We start from the raw sequence: 23,171 nt of genomic DNA on the forward strand, positions 1-23,171 counted from the left end.
AGGTGAAACCCATTTAATTTTATTTTAATGGGATTCAAATTAAACTGTCAACCTTTTCAAAAAAACATTCTCATCAAACAAAACAACCATAAAGAAATTAATTATTGTTGTTGTTCAGTCATCAGTCGTATTTAAAAAAAAATAAATAAAAAAAAAAGAATTTAAAAAAAGAAACAATTCTGCCAGGGTATGTAAACTTATGAGCACAACTGTACCTATGCAGTCATACGTACCCCCTGTCATGTTGGAATGAAAGTGTAGGCTACAACTTTTTCATAACCACTAGGTGGTGGTGGAATGAAAAAGTTGCAGTTTTTTTCATAACCACTAGATGGCAGCATAAATGTATAAAATGGGAATTTCTTTTCCATTTTCCCCTACACCTATGTATAATGCGCACCATTGACGACACACAAAATGCAGTTTTTAAATTATATTATTATTCCAAATTCCAAACCTACATGGCCCTGTGTGAAAAAGTGATTGCCCTTTAATAACTGTTTGGGTGACCCTTAGCATCCCCAACCGCAATCAAGCATTTGTGATGACTTGCAATGAGTCTCTTACAGTGCTGTGGAGAAATTTGGGCCCACTCATCTTTGCAGAATTATTGTAATTCAGCCACACTGGAGGGTTTTGAGCATGAATTGCCTTTTTAAGGTCATGCCACAGCTTCTCAATGGTATTCAGGTTAGAACTTTGACTAGGCTGCCCCAAAGACTGTTTTGGATCATTGTCCTGCTGCAGAACCCAAGTTTGTTTCACCTCGAGGTCACAAACAAATGGCCAGACATTCTCCCTCAGGACTTTTTGGTAGACAGCAGAATTCATGGTTCCATTTATCACAGGTCCTTAAGTAGCAAAACAGCCCCAGACCATCACACTACCACCACCATATTTTACTGGTGGTATGATATTCTTTTTCTGAAATGCTGCGTTACTTTTACGGCAGATGCAATGGGACACGCACCTTCCAAAAAGTTCAACTTTTGTCTCGTCAGACCACTGAGTATTTTCCCAAAAGTCTTGAGGATTATCAGGATGTCTTCTGGCAAAATTGAGACAAGCCTTTTTGCTCAGCATTGGTTTTTGTCTTGCAATTCTTCCATACAGGCCATTTTTGCCCAGTCTCTTTCTTATGGTGGAATCACGAATACTGACCTTAACTGAGGTAAGTGAGGCCTTCTTTGGATGTTGTTCTGGGGTCTTTTGTGACCTCTCGGATGATTCATTGCTGCACTCTTGGTGTAATTTTGTTCGGCCGGCCACTCCTGGGAAGCTTCACCACTGTTCTATGTTTTCACCACGTGCGGATAATGGCTCTCACCATGTTTTGCTGGAGTCCCAAGTCCCCAGTTTCTTTAGATCTCAGCATGATGTCTATCTTTTGAGGATTTTTTGGCCTACTCCACTTTGTCAGGCAGGTCCTTTTTAAGTGATTTCTTGACTGAGAACAGGTGTGGTAGTATCAGGACTTAGGTTTGGATTTGTTTTCTCCCTTAATAATGACAACCATTTAAAAACTGCATTTTGGGTTTACTTGTGTTGTCTTTGACTAATATTTTTTTCAAAACTCCTGGTCATCCTAATGTCTGATTTTTGTCCCGATTCTCACGTCTTACTGGACGCAGCGGTTGTGTAAGGCGTCTGCAACCTGTGCCTCAAAATTGTCATGAAAATCACAAAAATGAGCAACACATTTAAAAAAAAAATATATATATATATATACATAAAATCTGCCTCGGAACAAGTGACTTTGTAAATACCAATCAGAATATACTCAACAAAAACGGATCAAAATCGATGTGGTGGTAAGCACACGGCGCTGCTCTGTGTTGCTGTAATGTGCTGATGTGGGCAAAATGTGCGAGAGGAGCAGCAGCTGTTTGGAGGTTCTAACCTGGGAGATAATCCTAGTTATATTCATAATAAGACTCTTAAAGGTTAAGCCACAGGTTCATCCCATAAGCGCAATGTGTTGAAGACAATTCTTAGTTCCTTTGTTCCCTTTTTACTGAGCAGAATTCATAAATAAAGGCCTCCTCTCTAATAGGTGCCTCGTCCAAATAATGGCCTGCTACTCTGCGGTGGAGTTTGAGCAGCTATTTGAGGAAATATGTTTGTTATTGTATGACTAAAGGCAGCATTTCAAGTAAATGCCACATACTTTCTGGAGTTGTTTGAGCCACTATGGTACTCTGCAGTGGAGTCTTGGCCAGTATTTGAGGAACATTTGTTTTTTCTTATTAAAAAAAATAAAATAAATAAAAGGCTTCTCTCAAATAGACGCCTCCTCCACATTAACGCGTCTGCAATGGGTTTGAGCCACGCTGTTTGAGCAAATCCATTATGCTAACAAACACTCAACCCAACGGCAAAATGCCATTCTTCCAGATTTCTTGGAATGAGGCGCGTAGGGCCTCACACACTTCAATGTACTTTGGCGGTCGCTTCACTTGAGGGTTCAAAGGAGGGGGGGGTCAATGTATTGTGATGCAGGCTTGCTGTCATAGCACATTTACCACACAGGCTTCAATTAAGCCGCTGGCGTTCCATCACGGCTAAAAATGCGCACCTCACCCCAAGCATCCATCACGCGCCTTGTATTTTTCCAACGGTGACAGCAGGAAGGAATCTTGGCCTCACGAAGCGGGAAGGGGAAGCGAGGCCCGAGCGTAGCGCGCTGGCATCGAGGAAGAGCCAAGGGATGAATCATGTGTGAACCTCATTGTTCTCACAGTCGGGCGGGAGAGCGTGAAGCCGACGTTCCCATGATCCGTACGCACGCCGCACTTGACTTCCTGGCACAGGCACGAGAACCCGCGGAGGCACGCGGCGGCGTCCCTGCATCTTTTGGGGTCCTCCAAGGACAAGCCCTGGGTCAACGCAGGCATCGCCACGGCTGACCTCACTCAAATTGCTTTTATTTTTAATAATCATCATATTCAGCTAAAAGATGACGAAGTAAGCAAGGAATTGTCTTATAATATCCCAGCACCCATTGAAATAGTTCAAAATTCTAAACTTTAACCCCAGAAAATTATTGTTTTATCTCATATAAATAAAATTACATGAATTAAAATATGCAAACCTGAGTAGCCATATAATGGTGCATCTTAGGTGGTGGGCCTTATTTAATTATCACGTACAAATAAAACGACCAATCCAAAAATATTAAAAAGAAACAACACAATTTAAAAAATAATGAAAAATGAATACTTATTAATGCATGAAATAGATAAATAGATTTATTCTTCTGCTCCTTTTCATTTTAAATTGTGTTTTCCTGTCTTTTTTTATTTCATGTAATGAAAGAAATGTAACAAATAGATAAAACATACAAATACAAAAAAGGAAATAGCATGAAAAATAACGAAGACATGAAATCAAAAGTAGAAAATAATTTAAAAAATCATCTGTATAAAACAATTGCAAAAACCTATGTATTTAGAAAAAAAATACATCAAACAAATGGTGCAAAGACGTCCAAGAAATTTAAGCAGTATAAAGTGACTCGTATGATAATCTGGAACAGTGTCAGTTGTGCAAATGGTGCAGATACTTCTCAACCACATAAGTGGCCAGTATTGGTCAACAACAGATATGCAAACAGTGCAGAGTGGCGAGGCTACTGTGACAACAATCTCAAGACTAAATTGGCAGTATGTTACAATGGAATTGTAAGTTAACTGTTTAAGACGTTAATGGCAAAAGGGAAGAAGCTGCTGGAACGTCTGCTAGTTTTAGTTTGCATCGTTCGATAGAGCAACATCGGGAACATACCTAGTGAAGAAAATTGGGGGCAGCATTATGCTTTGGGGAGCTGGAAATGTGCGGGCTTTAGACAAGGTGGAAGGAATTATGAACAGTTCCAAAAAGCAGTCAGTGTTAGCACAAAACCTGCAGAAATCTGCTAGAAATCAAAAATATAGATATAAATATGTCAGGAAAAGCCTACTAGAACATAAAACATTGGGGTTAATCACTCACATCTGTTTATTTTTATTCCCCTCTTGTAAAGAAGAATAAATCCATTGAGTAGTATGAGGTTGTAGGTCACATTAATGGTGGAAAACATTTGAAATGAATTATCTTTTAAATTTGACAAAAAGACTGCATTTGAACAAGGGTCTGTGGACTTTTTATTTCCTCTGCATTTCATTTTGGACTTCAAGATTTCTAATTATTCTTAAGGGTAATGTTAAAGGGTTGAGATTTAAATACGTTTTAGGCGTACCGCTTCCCACTCCATTTCGGACCGGCAGCGCACGGTGTTTTGGTATCGGATAACATTTATGTAGTAAATTTGTATTTCTTTGTTTAGGCTTTTTTTTTTTTTTTTTTTACTGCATGATCAGATGTCACCTTTTCCCTCTGATTCCGCTCTGGGAACACTTTGTGCCGAGCCAGACTAAATTCAGGCCGTAATCTGTGAAGATTCTCACAGGAAAATTCATGAAGCATTGTTGAAAAGCGGAAGGCGATTTTTTTTGTTTTTTTCCCCCACCCCTCCTGCGTGATACCAGACAGGAACATGGAAAAAGACATTTCAGCTTTTCTCACTTGGCTGTTTTTGTTATGTTTGCAACCGTCACCTCTAGCTGCTAATTCGCTAGCTATAGTGATTGAGTTTCAAATAAGCTTTGAATCAACACACAAAAAACACACGTCGGCTTCAGGTCGGGTGAGCTCGCGCGGTGTGAGAGGACGCGGAGGACCGTGTGAACTTGGTTCAGGCGGCCTCAGTTTAGCCTCATTATGGCTTCGGAACTATCGACGTGTTTTTGTGGCTCGCACGCAAACAACAAATGACTCACGGGCCGCACAGCGGCTCCATGCGAACACCTTTGTTTTTGCTTCAAAGGGAACGACAGTGGGAAAGTTGTTATTATTAATCCATATAATAAATAATACATACATTAAATTAAATAACACAATAATTGGAGGCTCTCAATCAAGCTATGCGGTCGTCCGCATATTCGTGTCAATCCATCAAAAATCAAAAGGCACGCCTTTGTAAAGTTTCAACATAAAACAAAGGATTCCGTTTGACTAAACCACAACTTTCCGCTAGCTTAATGCTAACACACAATGCAAAACGCCTTAGAAGGGCTTAAAAAACTAGCATCAATATCGCAGTTGTTGTAACCCTTTAAGCAAAAGTGTATTTGAACACCAATGATGCAGCAACACATGTAGATGAACAATGTAACAATACACACACGTTTTAATCCTCTGTGAAAAAAACAACCATTATTACTGCAGCTAAGTCATGTTGCGCCATCAAATATGTGTATTTTATGTCTGTGTTATTCTGCCCCCTGGTGACCAAGGTGCGCACACTAGCACATTCTATTTTCGTTGTACAATACTGTAGAGTGCTATTATTCTTGTTAAAAAAAATGTTACATTTTTGTTGGTGTTTTTTGGGGGCGCTGGAACAGATTAATGGCCTTTCCATTCATTTCAATGGGGAAGGATGATTTCTGGCCGAGGACTGCGCACAAGAAGCAGCATCACAATGTCAATGGGCATTGAAACATGACATCATGATACCCAAACTGTTTAATTCTTTACATTCCTATGCTTTTCTAAGGTCAAATACTGTAGCGTGATACTTTTTTCTCTTTAAAAACATGTTACAAAAGTTTTTGTTGTTTTTTTTTGGGGCGCTGAAACAGATGAATGAGATTTCCATTTATTTCGATGGGGGGGAATACAAGTGTTTTGTGTTACGAGCGTGGTCACGGAACGAATTAAACTAGTAAGTCAAGACATCGCTATGCTTGTATTATCTCTGAAAATATTGCTATGCCGTTGTTAGCTCAGAATGCTAATGGAATGCTACTGACATGAGGCCCATTTCCATCTATCCGTGGTGCTCGCAAGCTTGGCCAAGTAGGCTAACAAAACTAGAATGCTACATTGCTTTTTTTGTTGTTGTTGTTTTTTTGCTCATTTTTGTGGTCGTAAATCCAGAGCTCGAGCTAGCTAGAGTAAAATGTGAATGTAAGATTTATTTTTATAATTAAATCATTCCTTTTTATTTTCATTTCTAATTAAATAAATAATAATTAATGAAACTTGATGGTTTAAAAAATAAAAAATAATAATTGTACGTCAACTTGTACGTTGTTGATTTTGAGAATGGAATAATTTATTCTCATTTTTGTATTATTTATTTATGTTGTTTTAATTAATTAATTAATTATTAAGTAATTAATGTAAATACTTAATACAATAAAAAAAATTGAGAATTAGTATATTAAATTTATTTATCCTCGGTCTAAGTGTAATTTATAACTAATTAGCTAAATTATGTAATAAACAAGTGCTATATGGAGTTGTAAAATAATTTCCATGCATCCGTCCATTTTCGTCCATGTACAAGCGGTACAGAAAATGGATGATGGATGGAAACTCAATTATTTCAATTAAAAAGGTAATAGTTAATTCTCCTTTTATTTGTATTATCCATATTTATTTTTTACATTTTTAAAATTAAATAATAAATAAATAAACTACATGTAACCTTGTTATTTTAATAAATACATTAATTATCCTTTTATGATTTACAGCTAATTTCTCTATAATGAATTAACTAACTTATCTGAGGAAAAAAATAAATAAAATCAGTGGCTCTTAACCTTGATGGAGGTTCTGAACCCCGAAAGTTTTATACACGCAGTCACAGAACCCTTTGTAGTTGGGAAAATAAAATATTTCACATTCAAAATAGGTATAGACTATATTTTATTTGTGCACGAAATGAACCACACATCCGTTACACACAAAATCACTGTTGAAAGAACAAAAAATGTTTAAAAAAAAACACCCAAAACAAAAAGCATAATTCAATCCGCTAAAGGCGAAACGTCACGAGCGTCAACTTCGGCACTAAGCAAAGCAGCAACACACTCATTGAATCTAGAATAGTCTGCATAGTCAGTTCAAATGTTGAAATGGCAGTTCAAATGAGTTTGACGGACTGCGAAAAGCAAATTGCTAGCCATGACGTCCACCAGACAGAAGCTGAGCTGCCCTGTATTTGTTTACATAGTATACTCGTAGCCCGAGCGCCAGGCAGTTACACTTCCTGTTGCTTAGCTAATATATTCTCTGTGGGAACCTGGTACGCCTCTTCAGAGGTGAAGTAGTTTTGCTTTATTTTACTTTTATTTTTACAGTAGTTAGCTTTTTTTTTTTTTTAGGAAAAATGGCAATCCAAAGAGTTGATAATGGTTAGATGACAGTGACTCTGACTCTGAAACAGGTTAATTTACTTGACGTGATTTCCAATTAGGTAAAATTGAAACTCAATTTAATAATAATAATAATAATAACTATAATGTTGGTAATAATAATTATTGTAATAAATAATGACAGTAATGATTATAAGAAGGAATATATAATACATAATTTGATGATTAAAAGTTGATTATGATAACAGTAACAGTAATAATAAAACAGTATGGTATGATTATAATAATGATAATATAATAATACCAGTAATAATGATGATAACACTCATGATGCTGATGATAATGAGAAAATAATTATAATATAGATTGTAATAACACTATTATTATTAATAATAATGATGATGATAATTCAACAAGTATTTTTAGCAGTAATGATAAGAGTAAGCATAATGATGATAATAACGACGACGATATTGTGATAGTAACAATAATGACGATGATAATATAGAAATAATATTGACATAATAACTAATCGTGATGATAATAATAGCGATTATGATAAAAACAATGTCAAAAGCAATAAGGACGATAATAAACAATAGAAACAACAGTAGTAATCATAATAATAACCACAAAAATAACAGCAATGATGGTATTCAGAACAATAACAATGATGATAGTAATAGAAATGCTAAATTTAGATCAGAACTCGACTTTGAATTGGGTTTCCTGTTTTTTTTTTAAAATGGATTATGTCCTTATGGAAAGAGTCTCAGTTGTAATCCAATAAACTCCATTCCGTGTTTCCCTGGGAGCCCATCTGCCTCCCTTCGCAGCGTTTGTTTACTGCCTGGGAGAAGAAGGAAAGAAAAAAATAAAGGAGACAGCCAGCACACACACAGCCTGGGAGACCATCTACCTCTGTTTGTGCAATAAGAAAGGGCATTTAAAAGCGCCATAATTGCATAGAACAAGTCGGACTTTGCTCCACTTTTGGCGTGTCTGCCATTTTAAAACAGCCAGGCAGCGCGGAGGATGATGTGACGTTCACGTGAAAAGCAAACAAACGTGGAGCTCACTTAGCTGTCGCGTGGATCTGGAGAAAATCTCGGAAATCTCAGCGCCTCAGCTCGGCTCGGAGTTCGGAATAGGAACCACGCGCTCTGAGGACACTCATTTGTCGTGTTTTGGCCGCCGCCTGACGCGCATTCTGGGGACGGTTTTATTTTTATTTTTATTTTTACCAAACTCACGCGGACGTAACGCCACGCGTGCCACCAGCCACCCGGACTCACATCGGCTAAACAGCACGGAATTACATGAAATGTCATATTTTTGTTGAAATACTTAAACATTGGGGAGGACGTAACAGCACCTATTCTCTGTCACATTGTGATATTGAGTGTCCGCCACGCAAACTTTTACGTGTGTGGCCTGGCTGGCTACTTTTGACAGCTAGCTCTTTAGCTCCAGGTTGCTAACGTTAGCTCCCCGTCAAAGCCGTATTTGGGCTCTCTCAAGCGGGGGACTCGGAGGCACAAGTCCGCCTGAAGAGCCACGGAGGAGTCGGGAGGGGCTTGGCTTAGCTTTAGCATTAGCTTAGCTTAGTTTAGCTTCAGCCGCAGTGTGCGGGAGTGAACACGTTGGACTCGTTCCTCCGCCCATCTTCCGGGATGTCGTTTATTCATTTTTGTTTACTTGCTGGCTCACGCCGCAAAAGCGAAACAATTTCCTGAAGAAGAATTACATCTCGTAACAAACACCTCCTCCTCCTCCCCCGCCCCCCACTCGCCACAAGAAGGATTACTCGGGCACTTTTTGTCTGAGTGGCGGATGGTGCTCGACTCCGAGTCAGTTATGTGGCTCCGGACTTTGGCTCTTGTTTTGGCCGCAGCCTGCTTCGTCACCACCACCGCGGAGAGTAAGTAACCTTTTCATTATATGGCATGTTTTTTAAAATTCGTATATAATTTGCTTGAAACTTAACATTAGGTACCCGGGGTGGGCAAAGTATGGCCCGGGGGGCCCACATTCTCTCATCTTTAATTTGTCCCATGAAGCATTTTTAACGACAATACTGGAATATTTTTATTTTTAGTATTTGTTTTTTAAAACGTGTATTCATTTTGTATGCATTTATTTCATCGAATAACTGATTAATTTATTTGTTGTAAATAATCTAATATGCGTAAAATAAACTAAAACTAAATTAAACATACATTTAACGTTTTTGTATTTATTAAATTAAATTGGTTATTTCAATAAATAACCAATCTAACATATTTTACACGCCTTTAGTCTTTTTTAAAAATGTATCTCATAATATGACTGATTGATGTATTGTAATTCCTAAAGTACAAAAGTTTGACTACTTTGGGAAAAAAAGTAAAGTAATAATAATAAATAATAAAATAAATAATAATTTAATGAATTAATTAAATACTATTTATTGGTTAATTGCTTTAGTACAAAGAATAAAATAAAAATATTTGACTAAAAGAAACAATTTGACACTTATTCAACATATCTGTATTCTGTTAAACTGGGAATGAATTGTAATTAGATTTATTATAAATACTGATGAAAAATGAGTGAGTTACTGTTAAAATAATTTATTTAATTAAATAATTGGGCAGTTAATAATAATTTATATATCAATATTTAAAAATGAATTATCGCAAGCTATTCCAATATTTGACATATTTAGTCATTTTCTATTTTGTTTTGGTTTCTTTATATCATGAATTGGTTAATGATTCATTATTGATAATGAATAATTGTTTCAATACAAATGCTTACATATAAAATTGTTAGCAAAATAAACAATTTCCCTTTTCACATTTGACACTTTTGTATTTGTCATTTAATAATTGGTTATTTAATGGGAATTGAGTTTAAATGCTGACATAAAAATGAGAATGAATTCCAATATATTCAAATAAAGTATTTGACATATTTTACATATATTTAGTCATTTGAAACACATTTTAAATAATTGATTTATTATAAATACTGAAAGTACTAAAATACACAAACGATGTATTAAGTGATTGGTTAGTTAAATACATGTTAAATGGAAATTAAACATTTTATATTATTAAAGTACTTTATTATTCAAATGAGTTATTATTTATATTTTACTGACACACATTTTTTTTCATAATCTACACTCTTAACCCGATTTAGTTGAGCTCACGAAACAACCGGATGGAAACTTGTTACCTTAACTGACTTAAGTTTTAGACACCGAAGAACTGAAGACCTTTAGTTGTGTTAACATGGAACCCTTACTGGATGCAATGGTCATGATAAAAACAATTTAGTTGCCCTAACTAAAAATGTTGACTTCACGTTACGAATGTTTCGTCTTTTGGGCAAATTATTGTATTACATCCATCTTACTTAAAACATTAGTTAAAGTGACCACAAGGTTGTTGTGTTTTTCCCTTTTGTGAATATGAAAATGCACAAATAAAAAATTAAATTGCTTGTTCTTTTTTTTTTATATCATAGCGTTTTAAGTAACTTTTGGCAATTCATTAAGTGCATTTCAAAAGACACTGATTATTAACAACACCAGTGATTAAAAAAAAAAAAAAAAAAAAAGAAAGAAAATAAATGAGTTCCAGTGAAAAAAGATACCTTCAAACGCTCGTGTTCAACTTACAGTTAGTGTTTATTCATCGACAGACGACAATGGGTGCAATATTTTTCCTCTAAATATTTTGGCATAGACCTTCTGCCTTCCTTAGAATTGTTCCGGATGATGTTGTTCCGGATGATGTCATTCATGATGTCATATTTATCCATCCATCCATTTTCTGAGCTGCTTATCCTCACAAGGGTCGCGGGAGTGCTGGAGCCTATCCCAGCTATCTCTGGGCAGGAGGCGGGGTACACCCTGAACTGGTTGCCAGCCAATCGCAGGGCCCACATAAACAAACAACCATTCGCACTCACATTCACACCTACGGGCAATTTAGAGTCTTCAGTCAACCTACCGTGCATGTTTTTGGGATGTGGGAGGAAACCGGAGTGCCCGGAGAAAACCCACGCAGGCACGGGGAGAACATGCAAACTCCACACAGGCGGGGCCGGGATTTGAACCCCGGTCCTCAGAACTGTGAGGCAGACCCTCTAACCAGTCATCGGCCGTGATTCATATTATGAACTGGAATTCAGCTGACTGTGTGGTCACCCGTTTAAATCTGGCAAGGTGACCACGCCTCCCACTGTCCGGTTATGGCAGGTGAAAGCATGCGTCATGTCATCTGGGACATTTACTCTATGAGGAAAGCGTCAAAATATTAAATGGAAAAGAAAATCATTCAGTTGCAATCCCAAAAATCACATCCATGTGTCAAATTTGGTGTATAAGCAATAACTTCATCTTTCAACTGGTTTCCGTGAGTAACCATAAAGTACCATTTGAATCATATGAATCTGCTCTAAGTGCTAGAGGACTCTGCATCTTTTTGCACAATTGTCCAAAAAAAAAACAATGTACCGGCATTACTAGATAACTAGCAACCCTTTATTGCTCCTTGACTGTTTTTTTGTCAATGTCTTTATGTGTCAAAAGTGTTCTCTGTCAATTGACTGCCTGTTGTCGTACTAGAGCGGCTCCAACTACCGGAGACAAATCCCTTTGTGTGTTTTTTGGACATACTTGGCAAATAAAGATGATTCTGATTCTGAATAGCTCAACACAATGTAAGAGCTGGTTTCCCATAATTCAACACCAAAAATACTTTTTGGGAAATTCTTAGACAGGTGTACACGTTCAAGTGTTGTTTTTGAAGAGACCCCTTTTCCCTTGATAAATCTGTTTTTAGTTTATTCGTGCTTCAAAGGACAGTTAGGTTACAATAACCACCTTCGATTCACGTTCATATTGCAAGCTGTTTTTTGTTGTTGTTGTTTTTTTAAATGAAATTTGCAATCTATGTTTTAGCTCATCAGGGCCCAAGTCAATGCCAAAATAAAATGTTTGTTTCATGGACTTTGGGTATTAAGGGTGGAGTGCACAGGAAACTCCAAAGAACATGCATGCAGCTTTTGGGAGATCTTCAATATAGCTATAGCTGCCTTCACTGATGCCGATTCCTCGAGGAGGATCCCCAGTCCGTGTGGGAGGAGTCGTCATCAGTGACATTTGAGTGACAAAGACATATTCTCGGGTAGATTTTTTTTTAGATTGTTTTATCTCCAAAAGAAAAACTTAAGACAAAAATCTCACAACATGCTGGTGACTGCTGAAACAATGTCTTGCTTTTCAAAGTAAAAAAAAAAAAAGTTAATGTAGTTTGAAGAAATGCCAACAGGCTTCATGTACATGGCCTACCAAAACAATTCCTCCAACTTGGACCCAAAAACGGCCTCGTATGAGAAATAAAAAAAGTTAAAGGCGTATGTATGTATTTAAGGTGGGACTTTTTGAGATGAAGGCACTGTATACCTTAAGCACAAAATGCACATTTTATTATGATGTCTGGCAAACTTTGTTTCCCTGAATTTCCAGTTTTAATTCCAAACCACCAAAAACTGTAGCGACCTCGGGTAACAGTGGCCAAATAAAAGTTAAAAATGAAGAACAGCTTCGATCCAAACACAAAAATTACTCACAGAAACAGCTTTATGGAAATCCATGGAGCAGTAGCTGAGAAGAACTGGAAGTTGTCTGAGCACCAATGTTCTTACCGAAGTTGACTATATTCCTTTGGGGTCTAAAAATGGCCCCCCCAAAAATAGAGATGGCATTGACGTTTCATGTCGTTTCGATCACGTTGGCATTTAGTCATTAATTAGATAGCAGCCCTGACAAAACTGTTAGCACTTGGCCATGCACGCACATTTGTGCAACCACATTATTTCAGTTGCTTCTTTTTACTTCACCTCTAAAAGGTTTTTCAAAATTCAACTTGTACAGCTTATAAGTCATGTTAATGGTGGAAAAAGTTTTGAATGGTTTACCTTGGACGTCTTTTTTTTTTTTTTACATCACAAAAACCTGGGATTTGAACAGGGGTGTGTCGACTTTTTATATCAACAGTATTTAGACGTGTATGGATTCATCAAGTAAGTCATAAGGAAAGAAGTGAATTCAGTAAAATGCAGTAATATTGACGAAAGGCAATGCTACAGTGAGGGACTGCAGTGCGAGAACAGAATTGCCAGTAGACATTTGATTCAAAGCCGTGTTGTTTTGGCCGCAATGACGTATTGACGATGTTGTAAGTCACAGGAGCTTCGTGCACGTAGAAAGGCACAAAGGTCGACCACTTATCATCTGTTTGTGTCCGTAAACAAAATGTTGTCGCGGTTGCCCCTCCGGACTAAGAAGTCTGAGAATGCTAGAGGATAATCGTCTCTCGCTTGCCTGCCAATTCATCTTTTGTTTGTGTTGCTAGCTCTCTCACTCAAGGAATGTGACATTATAAGCTTTTTTAAATTAATTATTTTTTTATTTTTTTTTAATTGAATGAATGAATTAATAAGCTTTTCTACCATGAATCTAATGCAGTAATTCTCAACTGTGGGACATTATCCAATTACACTTAATTGGTCCCGAAATTGTACAATATATACTTGTTTATCTATCTATGCCAGCGGCATATAGTGACAAGCAGAATAATTAAATGCTCCTCCAACTAGATTGCAGAAGGTACAATTAAGCAATTCAAAAATACACGGCTAGGCGGGAATATTTCTACGACTATTATGTTCTACAGAAAAATTTGCATATTTGCAAATGGTGTATTGCGAATTGGCGGGGGTTGACTGCACACTACTGCATCAACGTATAATATTGTAATAAACATCACATGACACTCTTGGCTCAAATGCATGCATATACAGTATTGAAGTTTTCATTGGTGCAGATGACTCACTTTTCTCTTTCAGAATCAGAATCATCTTTATTTGCCATGTATGTCCAAAAAACACACAAGGAATTTGTCTCCGGTAGTTGGAGCCCCTCTAGTACGACAACAGACAGTCAATTGACAGAGAACACTTTTGCGACATAAAGACTTTGTGAAAAACAGTCACTGAGCAATAAAGGTTTGCTAGTTATATGGTAATGCCGGTACAATTTATTAATTTTTTTATTTTGACAATTGTGTAAAAAGATGCAGAGTCCTCTAGCAGTTTGAATGACTAATATAGCAATAGTCCGGTGCAATGGCCATTGTGCAAAGGGCGCCGAGACTTCAAGGAATGTAGGCAGTTTAAAGTGACTAGTAGTGCGATAATCTGGGACAATGTTGATTGTGCAAATGTTGCAGATACTCCTCAGTCAGTGTGCAAATGGGGCAGATGCTACTCTGGCATGAGTGGCCAGTATTGGTCAACAACAGATATGCAAATAGTGCAGCGTGGCGAGACGACTACAGTGAGTGCGCGAGTAATATATAATTGGCCCGACAGAAATGTGACAACAAACTCAAGACAATAAAAAGTCGTAAGGCCATGGCGCATATTTGGCGCGTCAACAAAATTGCCTGTTAATCCTCGACTTCACTTTACATCACGTCCTCTCTGGGCCTTTGTATTTGTATAGGAAAATGCGATGCAATATCGAACGTTTGTTGTATTATGAGCATGTGTGGCTTAAATATTTCTCTTGACGTTTTTATTACTTTATGCTTCATTTCTCATTATTGCGCCTTTTTTATTGGGGGGGTTGCAAAAATATCCCTGGTCCTGCCACCAATGGGTCTGATGGACTCTGAAACCATTACATGTTTATCATGACAGGACTCATGAAAGTCAATATGAACCTTTGCTGTGGAACCTACTGGTAGTCGTTGATTTTGGTTGAAAGGTAACTTTTTTCAAGGGTTTTAGCCATTTCCAAGCGTTGTAAAACTCCTCCTTGATCTGGTATATCTGGTATAAATCTGGTATATACGTTAATCATGATGGGACGTGCGAAAATCAATAAGAACCTACGCTGCGAAACGCTCAAGTAGTCTCCCATTGTTGTCGGAAGGTGCCGTTTTTCCGGGGTTTTGACCATTTCCAACAGTCGTACCTCAACAAACTCCTCCTAGGATATTCACCCTAATCCCAATAAATATGAACTGGGCATATAGTAGACCATTGTTTCACAACCAAAATATCTTGTGACAAATGTCACAAAAAGTATGTACAGTACGTTGAAATAATGATGATCTCGTCTCAATTTACTTTAAATGTACTTAGTGTGAAATCTAGGCCTGTTTAGTTGAGCACAAAACTATTATTCTGTGGTAGGAATGGCAATAGGTGGCTACACAGGTTAATTAGACCTGCCATCTTGTAAGAAGAGCATTAAATAACCTGCCACTATACGTCACTGGCATAGAAGAATAAAGTTACTTTATTTGTAGTAAATAATAATTTCCTGACCAATTACTCATCCATCCATCCATCCATCCATCCATCCATGCATTTTCTTTACCGCTTCTCCTCACTAGGGTCGAAGGGACCAATTACTCGACTTTATGTATAGAGCACTTCAACTAATAACAATTGCAGCTGTAACAATTACGTTGTATAGTTTCCCGGTCGGATGTGTGACGCTAAATTGCTAAAGCTGTGAATTTATGTCATAAAGGTGTCTGTGCAGCTGCAAAACTCACAACTTGGCTCCGCAAGCTGTAAGTTACTAACAGGTGCTTTTTTTTGTTTTGTTTTGGGGTTTTTTTCCCCAAAGAAAAAAACATCCCGTCCCTCATCCTCACGAATAGGACGGAAACTGCTGTCAATGAAATGTGGCGAGTCCTGTTGAGCACCACTGTAAATGCCAACCGCGCTAGCAAGCACGACGTTAAATTAACACCTCGTTGACAGTGTCATCAAAACCCAACATTATCCTCCTTGCGCAAATCTATAAGCCAGACAGTGTGAGATTCAGTCGACCAATGTGACTTTACGGTCATTCGTTTGTTGCTAATTGACAAAAAACAAAAAACATACAGCATTTAAAAACATAACCTCCTTGACAGAGATAATGTATTAGCCCCTTTCACTCTGATCGACTTACAGAAGCGGTAAATTGCCGTGTCCGTAGTGTGCTTTCACTCAGCTGCTGCGTTTTGCTCGCAGTCGTATTATTGGGTAATGGTCAGCGTCACTGACAATTGCTGTTAACACAAAGCGGGCGCGGGTAGGAGTGAGTTCCAGGTGTAAAACCTCACAACTGGTCAGGGCTGGTGGTGTTTCGCCAAGCTAGGGGTTCCAACAGCTAAAGATTTTTTTTGTAGTCAACAGTGATGTGATTAAAGTCGAGTCGATTAATCGACGATGCCGTTGATATTTTAACAGCGGGCCCCAACCTTTTTTCACGCCGCGGCGCAGTGTCACTTAAAAAAAAATTTCGACGGACCGGTATAGCAAAAAAACACAATGGTTTTGAATGTAGTTGGCCATTAGACTGAATGAAGTTGGCGTAATTAGTGCTTTTCAACAAATTCGGTTGGATATTGCCAAAGACAAGGTGCCCATTTACTTGTTGGAAAAGAAGCGATTTAACCACGTTGGAAACTTTGACCCAAGGTATGCACTTCCAAGCCCTAAATATTTTGCAGAGGTTGCCTTGTCTCACCTGTCCAACTCTGATGGAATGTTAAATTGTTTAACATTAAAAACAATATCAAGTCAAGTTTATTTGTATAGCCCTCAATCGCAGGCTCGTTTTTACATACACGACCATTCAAAACTTGAAAATGTCCTTCTTTTTGAAAAAGCCCCCTTTTTTTCCCCACTGAAGATAACGTAACGCAATATCGTAAGATGAAATTAATCAGAAATACAGTACAGTCTAGATCAGTGATTCTCATAGTGTCGCAGTATGCTCGCTCCCTCTAGTGTTAGGCCAAAAAACACATAATTAAATGTTCAAACTGTGAACGCTAGTTTTTATTTTTTTTTTTTTTTTTTTTTTTATAAATATCAAGTGCAGTACGTTTTTTGATTGATTTTAGACTGCTATCTTAGCTTGTAGCGCTAAGTGCCGTCTGCCATTTGCATGTAAATTTTGGGAAATTTCATGTTGCATCAGTGAAGGACCCTTTATATACCCAACAACTCTATAATACAAAAATAAAAAATGCGTTAAATGCCCAGTGCTGCTAAATACGAACTTCCTCTCTCAACAAGTAGCTGAAAGAACACTTAGCCGTTGGTCAGACAGGCTAATAAAAGGGGTTCAACCTGAGCCCCTCCTTCACTGGTCCGGCATTTTAAAGGGTGTAACGCCCAGCCCTAACGCAAATGTATGACACTGCCCAATCACTAATGAACAAAGTCCTTCAGTGGGAACCAGGAAGTAGAAAGGTACCAAACTAATGAAGCAAAGCATCGGCCGCTGTCCTGTCCAAGCCACGGTGAAGATGATTACGTTACATATTGTTTTACCAATCTCGCTGACTTGTACGGAAAGCAAAGAGAACAGTGAAACCTTGAAAAGGGAAGTGTCGCAATCACTCCCCTGTTTGTGTTGCAGTGGGCTTATTGGGGCATCTCAGGGGCTGTTAAGCCCTTTTGTGTTCCAGTGGGCTTATTGGGGCCTCTCAGGGGCTGTTCAGCCCTCCACCTCCCCGGTGGGATCGCAATAGCTAGCTTGCAGCCGTAAAGAAAGAATGGGGAGTTGTGCGTGGACATGGGCGACGACGACGTGCTCCCACTCGACTATGTTTAAATTTAGCAGCGTCTTGTGACCTGCTTTGGGTCGGCTGTACTTTTGGCCCGTGCTCAAGCCCAGCCCTTGTTAATAGCTCATTGATGATTTTCAGCAGCAACGCCAAGAGCTTTGTTTTTCAGTCTGGCCTTGTTGTACGGAGAGCTCGTCCCGTCGCCATAGTAACCTTTGTGAGCGCGCCGCTGTATTGCAGGGGAACGTCCTGAAAGTCGAACGACAGTTTAGAGTTATACCCAACATTTTTCTGGGAATAAATAGGCCTCAAAAGTCAAATAAACCTCGGAGTTCAATAATCATGTGCCATCAATCTTGTGAGATTTCACCTCAGTGAGGATGTACGCTTAATCCACTGTGTTTTGCTTTTTCTCCAGCATTAACATTTTTTGGGGTGATAGTCTATAATTAGGAGAGATGACGTAGAAAAAAAAATATAAATTCATAATTTTATGAGACTGAAGTTGTAAAATTTTATTCTTTTAGAAGAAAATACATATTTTACAAGAATAACATTTTATATTTTTTTAGCAAAAAAATCAAATTTGATGAGTACAAAGTTCTTTTTTTAGAAGAAATTTCATGATTTTATAAGTGTTTTTTAAATTTGTTTTTTGAGAAAATCGATTTATGTGAATAGTTGCATTTTGGGGGTAAAATTCATAATTTTATGAGTAGTTTTATTTTTAGAAGGAATTCATACTTTTATAACAATAAAGTGATATTTTTGAGAAGGGAATTGATAATTGTATATGAATATATTTTTTGAGAAGAAAATTAATAATTTTATGAGAATAAAGTTGTATTTTTGTCAAAAAAATAAGTTTTTTGGTTGATGAAAAAACAATATATAAGAATGAAGTTGCAGTTCTATAAAGAAACTTCTTAATTTCATGAGAATAGTATATATATTTTAGAAGTGAATTCATATTTTTTAGATAATAAAATTGGATTTTATAAGTCGAGACTTACGAGACTTAAGTTCTTTTCTTTGAGAAGAAAGTTCCTAATTTTATGTGAGTAAAGTTGTAATTTGTTTTAGAGGAAAATGTATAATTTAGGAGTGAATTTGCATTTTTTTAAGGTAATTCATAATCTTATTAGGATGGTGTATTTTTTTTTAGAAAGGAATTCATAATTTTATAACTAGCTGTATTTGTCTATAAATTTCACAGTTTTATGAAAATAGAGTTCTATTTTCTTATTTTGTTGAGGAAATGACAGCAATATTCGTATTATAGTATTTTCATAAGAAGCAAAGTTGTGATTTTATCAGAATGACTTCACAAAAAACACTTATTTTTTGTTGTAGGAAAAGGGAGTTTTTTTTTAAGAATACTCTTTTTTTTTTTTTTTTTTTTTTTTTTTTTTTTAAGAACAACGGTCTTATTTTATGAGTATAAAGTTGGCATTTTTAAGAAGAAAATTTGTAGTTTTACCAGAATAAAATCGGATGGATTTTAGCCATGGAAAAAAGTAATAAACTGTGAGAATAAAACTGTATTTTCTTTTTGATGGAATTTCAGATTTTATGAGTCAGATTGTTTTTGACGAAAATACTTTAGATCAGCGAGTATCTCAAAGGATTACTTCCACCAGTGATGTTCTTTTTCTTTGGCTTTTTCAGTTTTTCTGTTGTTGTTTTTTTGTGATACCACCACCGAAGGGTGCGATTGATGGGAAAGAGGAAATTGTGTAATGATCACCCTATTTCAGGAAATTACGGCAACTTGGGGAAGCATCTGGATGTTTAGTGCAATATAATGAATGCGGTCTTTATTGTCACTATAAAAATAAAAAAAAACTGTGTGAGAGTATAGCGTTGTGAGTGGTTTTATTCTTTATTTTCGTTTTATTGTATGGTGGTTAATTTTTTACACTTGTACGACAGTTAAAATGAATTTGTTGCCCACTCCTATAAGTGTGTTCTGCTTGTTTTGGTGAAAGGCAGGTCACGTTGCCACAGCCTGAGAAGCAGCCATTTTGTACCGTTGGCGGACATCCTTTTAGATTTATTAGCCCTGTCAAAAGTTGCGACTAAATGTTCGCAGATGGACAAGCTCGCGCTTTCTCTAAAAGTCCCCACTCGCACATTCGGGCTGCCGTGTTCCTCCATTTCCAGCGAGCCTAGCTATCAATGGCTTACTTTGGCCATTGCTAAAAATATTATCCCGGCTGAAAGCGAACACTGATAGGAGCGACGACGCGCGGGTTCACTCGGTGCCAACTTTACGAGCGGCAGCGTCCCCTCCTATTGTACGTTTGTCGCTTCACTCCGGCGTGCAACTCCACTAGAAAGCAGAGCTCTTTGTGGCTCTGAGCTTTTGCTCATCTTCAGTTAGCCACACTTGTTGCATTCAGTTTTCTGGCTTGAACTAATTTTCCCACTTTCAGTTGCCTCTGTTTCAAGTCACATTGAAACTTCAGTAATTGTTTTCTCCTGAGGCAAATGTTCATGCATGCATATGGAATTAAAAGGCTTCTACATCCTTTGTGAGGAGCATCTGTAGACTTTTTTGAGGGGGGGGGAAAAAGTAATTTTTTTACAAAAAGATATATTTTTCTTAGAAAAGTCATAATTTTACAAGAATAAAGGTGTATTCTGTTAAGCAAAGGATAATTTCATTAAATTTGTGATTTTTTTTTAAAGTCATGACAGTCAGGTGAGTCTTTGAATTATTAAACAAAATAAATTGAGAAAGAAGTACATTTAAGGAGCATAGTTAAGGAAAAGAAAAAAAAATATTTTTTTTTTCGTTCTTAAATTCACGGTAACCATATTTGCATTTGTAAGTTTTTAAATGTTTGATTTTTTTTTTTTTTTTTTACAAAAAAAACCTTAATGTAATGTGAATAGTCATTTTTGTAGTATTTAAAGTTGCAATTTTATGAGAATATTCATCTTTTTAGAGGAAAATGTATCATTTCATAAGAATAATGTTATTTTTAATGACAGAAGAAATTTCATGAGTTGTATTTTTTAAATTACAATTTTATAAGAGTGTTTTTTTTTTTTTTTACATTTATTCGTTTATTTGATATGGACATGGAACAAACCAGATGCATTGCTTTAAGTGTTTTTTTTTAGTACGAGTGTTAACTCTCAACACTTGTCAATGGAAGACTCAAAAGGCACATTTCTTGAGAAGAAATTTGTAATTTTGTGAGGGGAAAAAAATATTTATAATTTTTTTGCATGAGTCATAGTTTTGTCATGAAGTCTTTTTTTTTGTTTTGGGGAAAATGTAAACTGTAAGTACTATTTTTGTCATGAAAAAATATATATACTATATACAAATTCACCAGAATACATTCTTCTTTGTCTTCATGTATGTATTCCATTTATATAGTGCCCCCTAGTGTTCAGAGTGAGACACCACATAACTGAAATGCCTTGTTTTACAAGTTACATTTAAGTGAAATGTGTGGCAAAATTGTGAGAGAAACACAAAGGCGGATGTTAAAATGTCAGTAATGACGATGTTGCTACTCTAAAAAGTGTTATATTAGAATGAAATGTGTGCTCTGTTAAAGTTAACAAAAAAAATGTAAAATTTTCATCACAATTGCGAGACCATATTGTCAGTATCACTTATCCCGTCCTCGGCATCGGCGAGTACTCAGATTTCAGTACTTGCATTCATGTTCCGTCTGAAAAAAAGTTGTATCGGTGCATTCCTAATTATTGTATGTCGGAGTGACAGCGGCTGCTGGTTTCAGAATTATGACATTGACTTGTTAAAAGTATAACTTCTCTTAAGATTAGGCCCTTTTTTTCGCCCTTGAAAAATGTTACATTTTCCCTCGACTGCACTCTCACAATTTTTTCGGTTGTATTTTACGATCAGTGTGGCCCTTCCTTGGTCTCTCAAAATTTTGGGGGGAAAAGTGTTCAATGGTTTACACAGTGTAAATGCTCTTGTAAAGCTCATTGTTTGTGTGCCGAGTTGTACTGTTATGCAAGAGAGAAGGTGTCAAATGAGGCCTCTGCCATAAAGAGGTGCAAGCCTTTCGCCGTCTTATGGCTGACCAGGTGACCCCGCGCACCCGGCTCACCTGTGGCTGTTTCGGTAAACAAATACACAGCCGCTCACCTCCAGCTGCACACTCGTGAACTATAAGCCGACCCTGGAACCGCCACGCCCAATAGCAGAAGAGAAGTAGAAGAAAAAGTGAAGTGGATCAGGTGTTAGCCACTATTGGAAAAAGTGGGCATGCTGTCAGATTGACCAGGCGAGCATGGTGCGTTTACTCTCACCGGGCGATTGGCAGAGCCTTGTTTTTCAGTCTTACGTAAGCGCTTTATCGGGCCATTGACGCTATCAGCTGCAAATCTGCCACCACAGGACTCCGTGTTGTGTTCAGCTAGCCCCCCTTGATGTGTTTAGTATTGGCCCGAGTAACAGGTGTTCAGCAAGACACTGTAGAGAGAGGCAGTTCTTAGTCATTTGAAAGTGCTCATCAATCATGTATTTTTTTTAACCATTTGTTCAATAGAGCAGAGATTTTGCTTCAACTTTTTTTGTAATCAAATTGAGTTATTCGAACAATAGTTGCAGCCCTAATTCCCTTTTTCGTTCTTTGACTTGCCATCCTTGCTTTTGTACCTTTTCCAGGAAATTACTTTCTTGATTCCTCTGGTTAATATTGCCCTAAAAAGATGGATTGTATCGCCACCTGTTGCTTTTGCGTGTCTGCCCATCGCGAATCCCCCCCACGGTAACAAATATGCCACTTGCACCGATCGTGGCTGACAGCTTCTTTTCGAATAGATTGTAGCTTACGCTTGAGCTGAAGCTTCTTATGAAGTCACCGAGGCGACTTGACAAATCATTTCAGGCCAGACCGAGGACCTCGCTCGTTCGCATGGCAGAGCTCCACGGTTGACAGTGACTTGGCGCCAGAAATGCGGTTGCTACACAAAACAGTCTGCTCTTCATCACGGCTAGCGAAAAAGCTGCATATTTTGCCGTGATATAGCCACTCTAATTACCAAGAGATCTATTATTCTCCCGTATGTCTGACTCCTTCGAAGTCTGCTTTTACAGAGCAGACGTCTTGCCCAAGCCATGGGTCACTTTTAGTAAGCCACTGGTCAACATTCATGCATGAATGCCTTAATGTCCATTTTGGCTTGAATTAGGAAGCTAGACCCATGAGGAACGTAGACCTGTGCCGAGGTGGAAAGCTTGTGGTCCGTATATCAACACAAAAGCTTCCGGTTGAGAACAATTTATGGAGAATAAAGCACAAAATGTTGTCATTTTACATTCCATCCATCCATCCATTTT

General features: G+C 37.5%; 1 protein-coding gene across 1 annotated transcript in view; it reads left to right on the plus strand.

Moving 5' to 3' along the window:
• Positions 1–8,047: 8,047 nt before the first annotated feature.
• insra (insulin receptor a) overlaps positions 8,048–23,171 on the plus strand; it is a 60,267-nt gene continuing 45,143 nt past the window's right edge. Inside the window, exon 1 of the mRNA XM_061693618.1 lies at positions 8,048–9,123. Within this exon, the coding sequence (XP_061549602.1) occupies positions 9,036–9,123 (88 nt within the window). The 5' untranslated portion in view covers positions 8,048–9,035. The remainder of the gene's footprint in view (positions 9,124–23,171) is intronic.

This window comes from Phycodurus eques, chromosome 13 (genome assembly GCF_024500275.1).
Source record: "Phycodurus eques isolate BA_2022a chromosome 13, UOR_Pequ_1.1, whole genome shotgun sequence".
NCBI classification, from domain to species: Eukaryota; Metazoa; Chordata; class Actinopteri; order Syngnathiformes; family Syngnathidae; genus Phycodurus; species Phycodurus eques.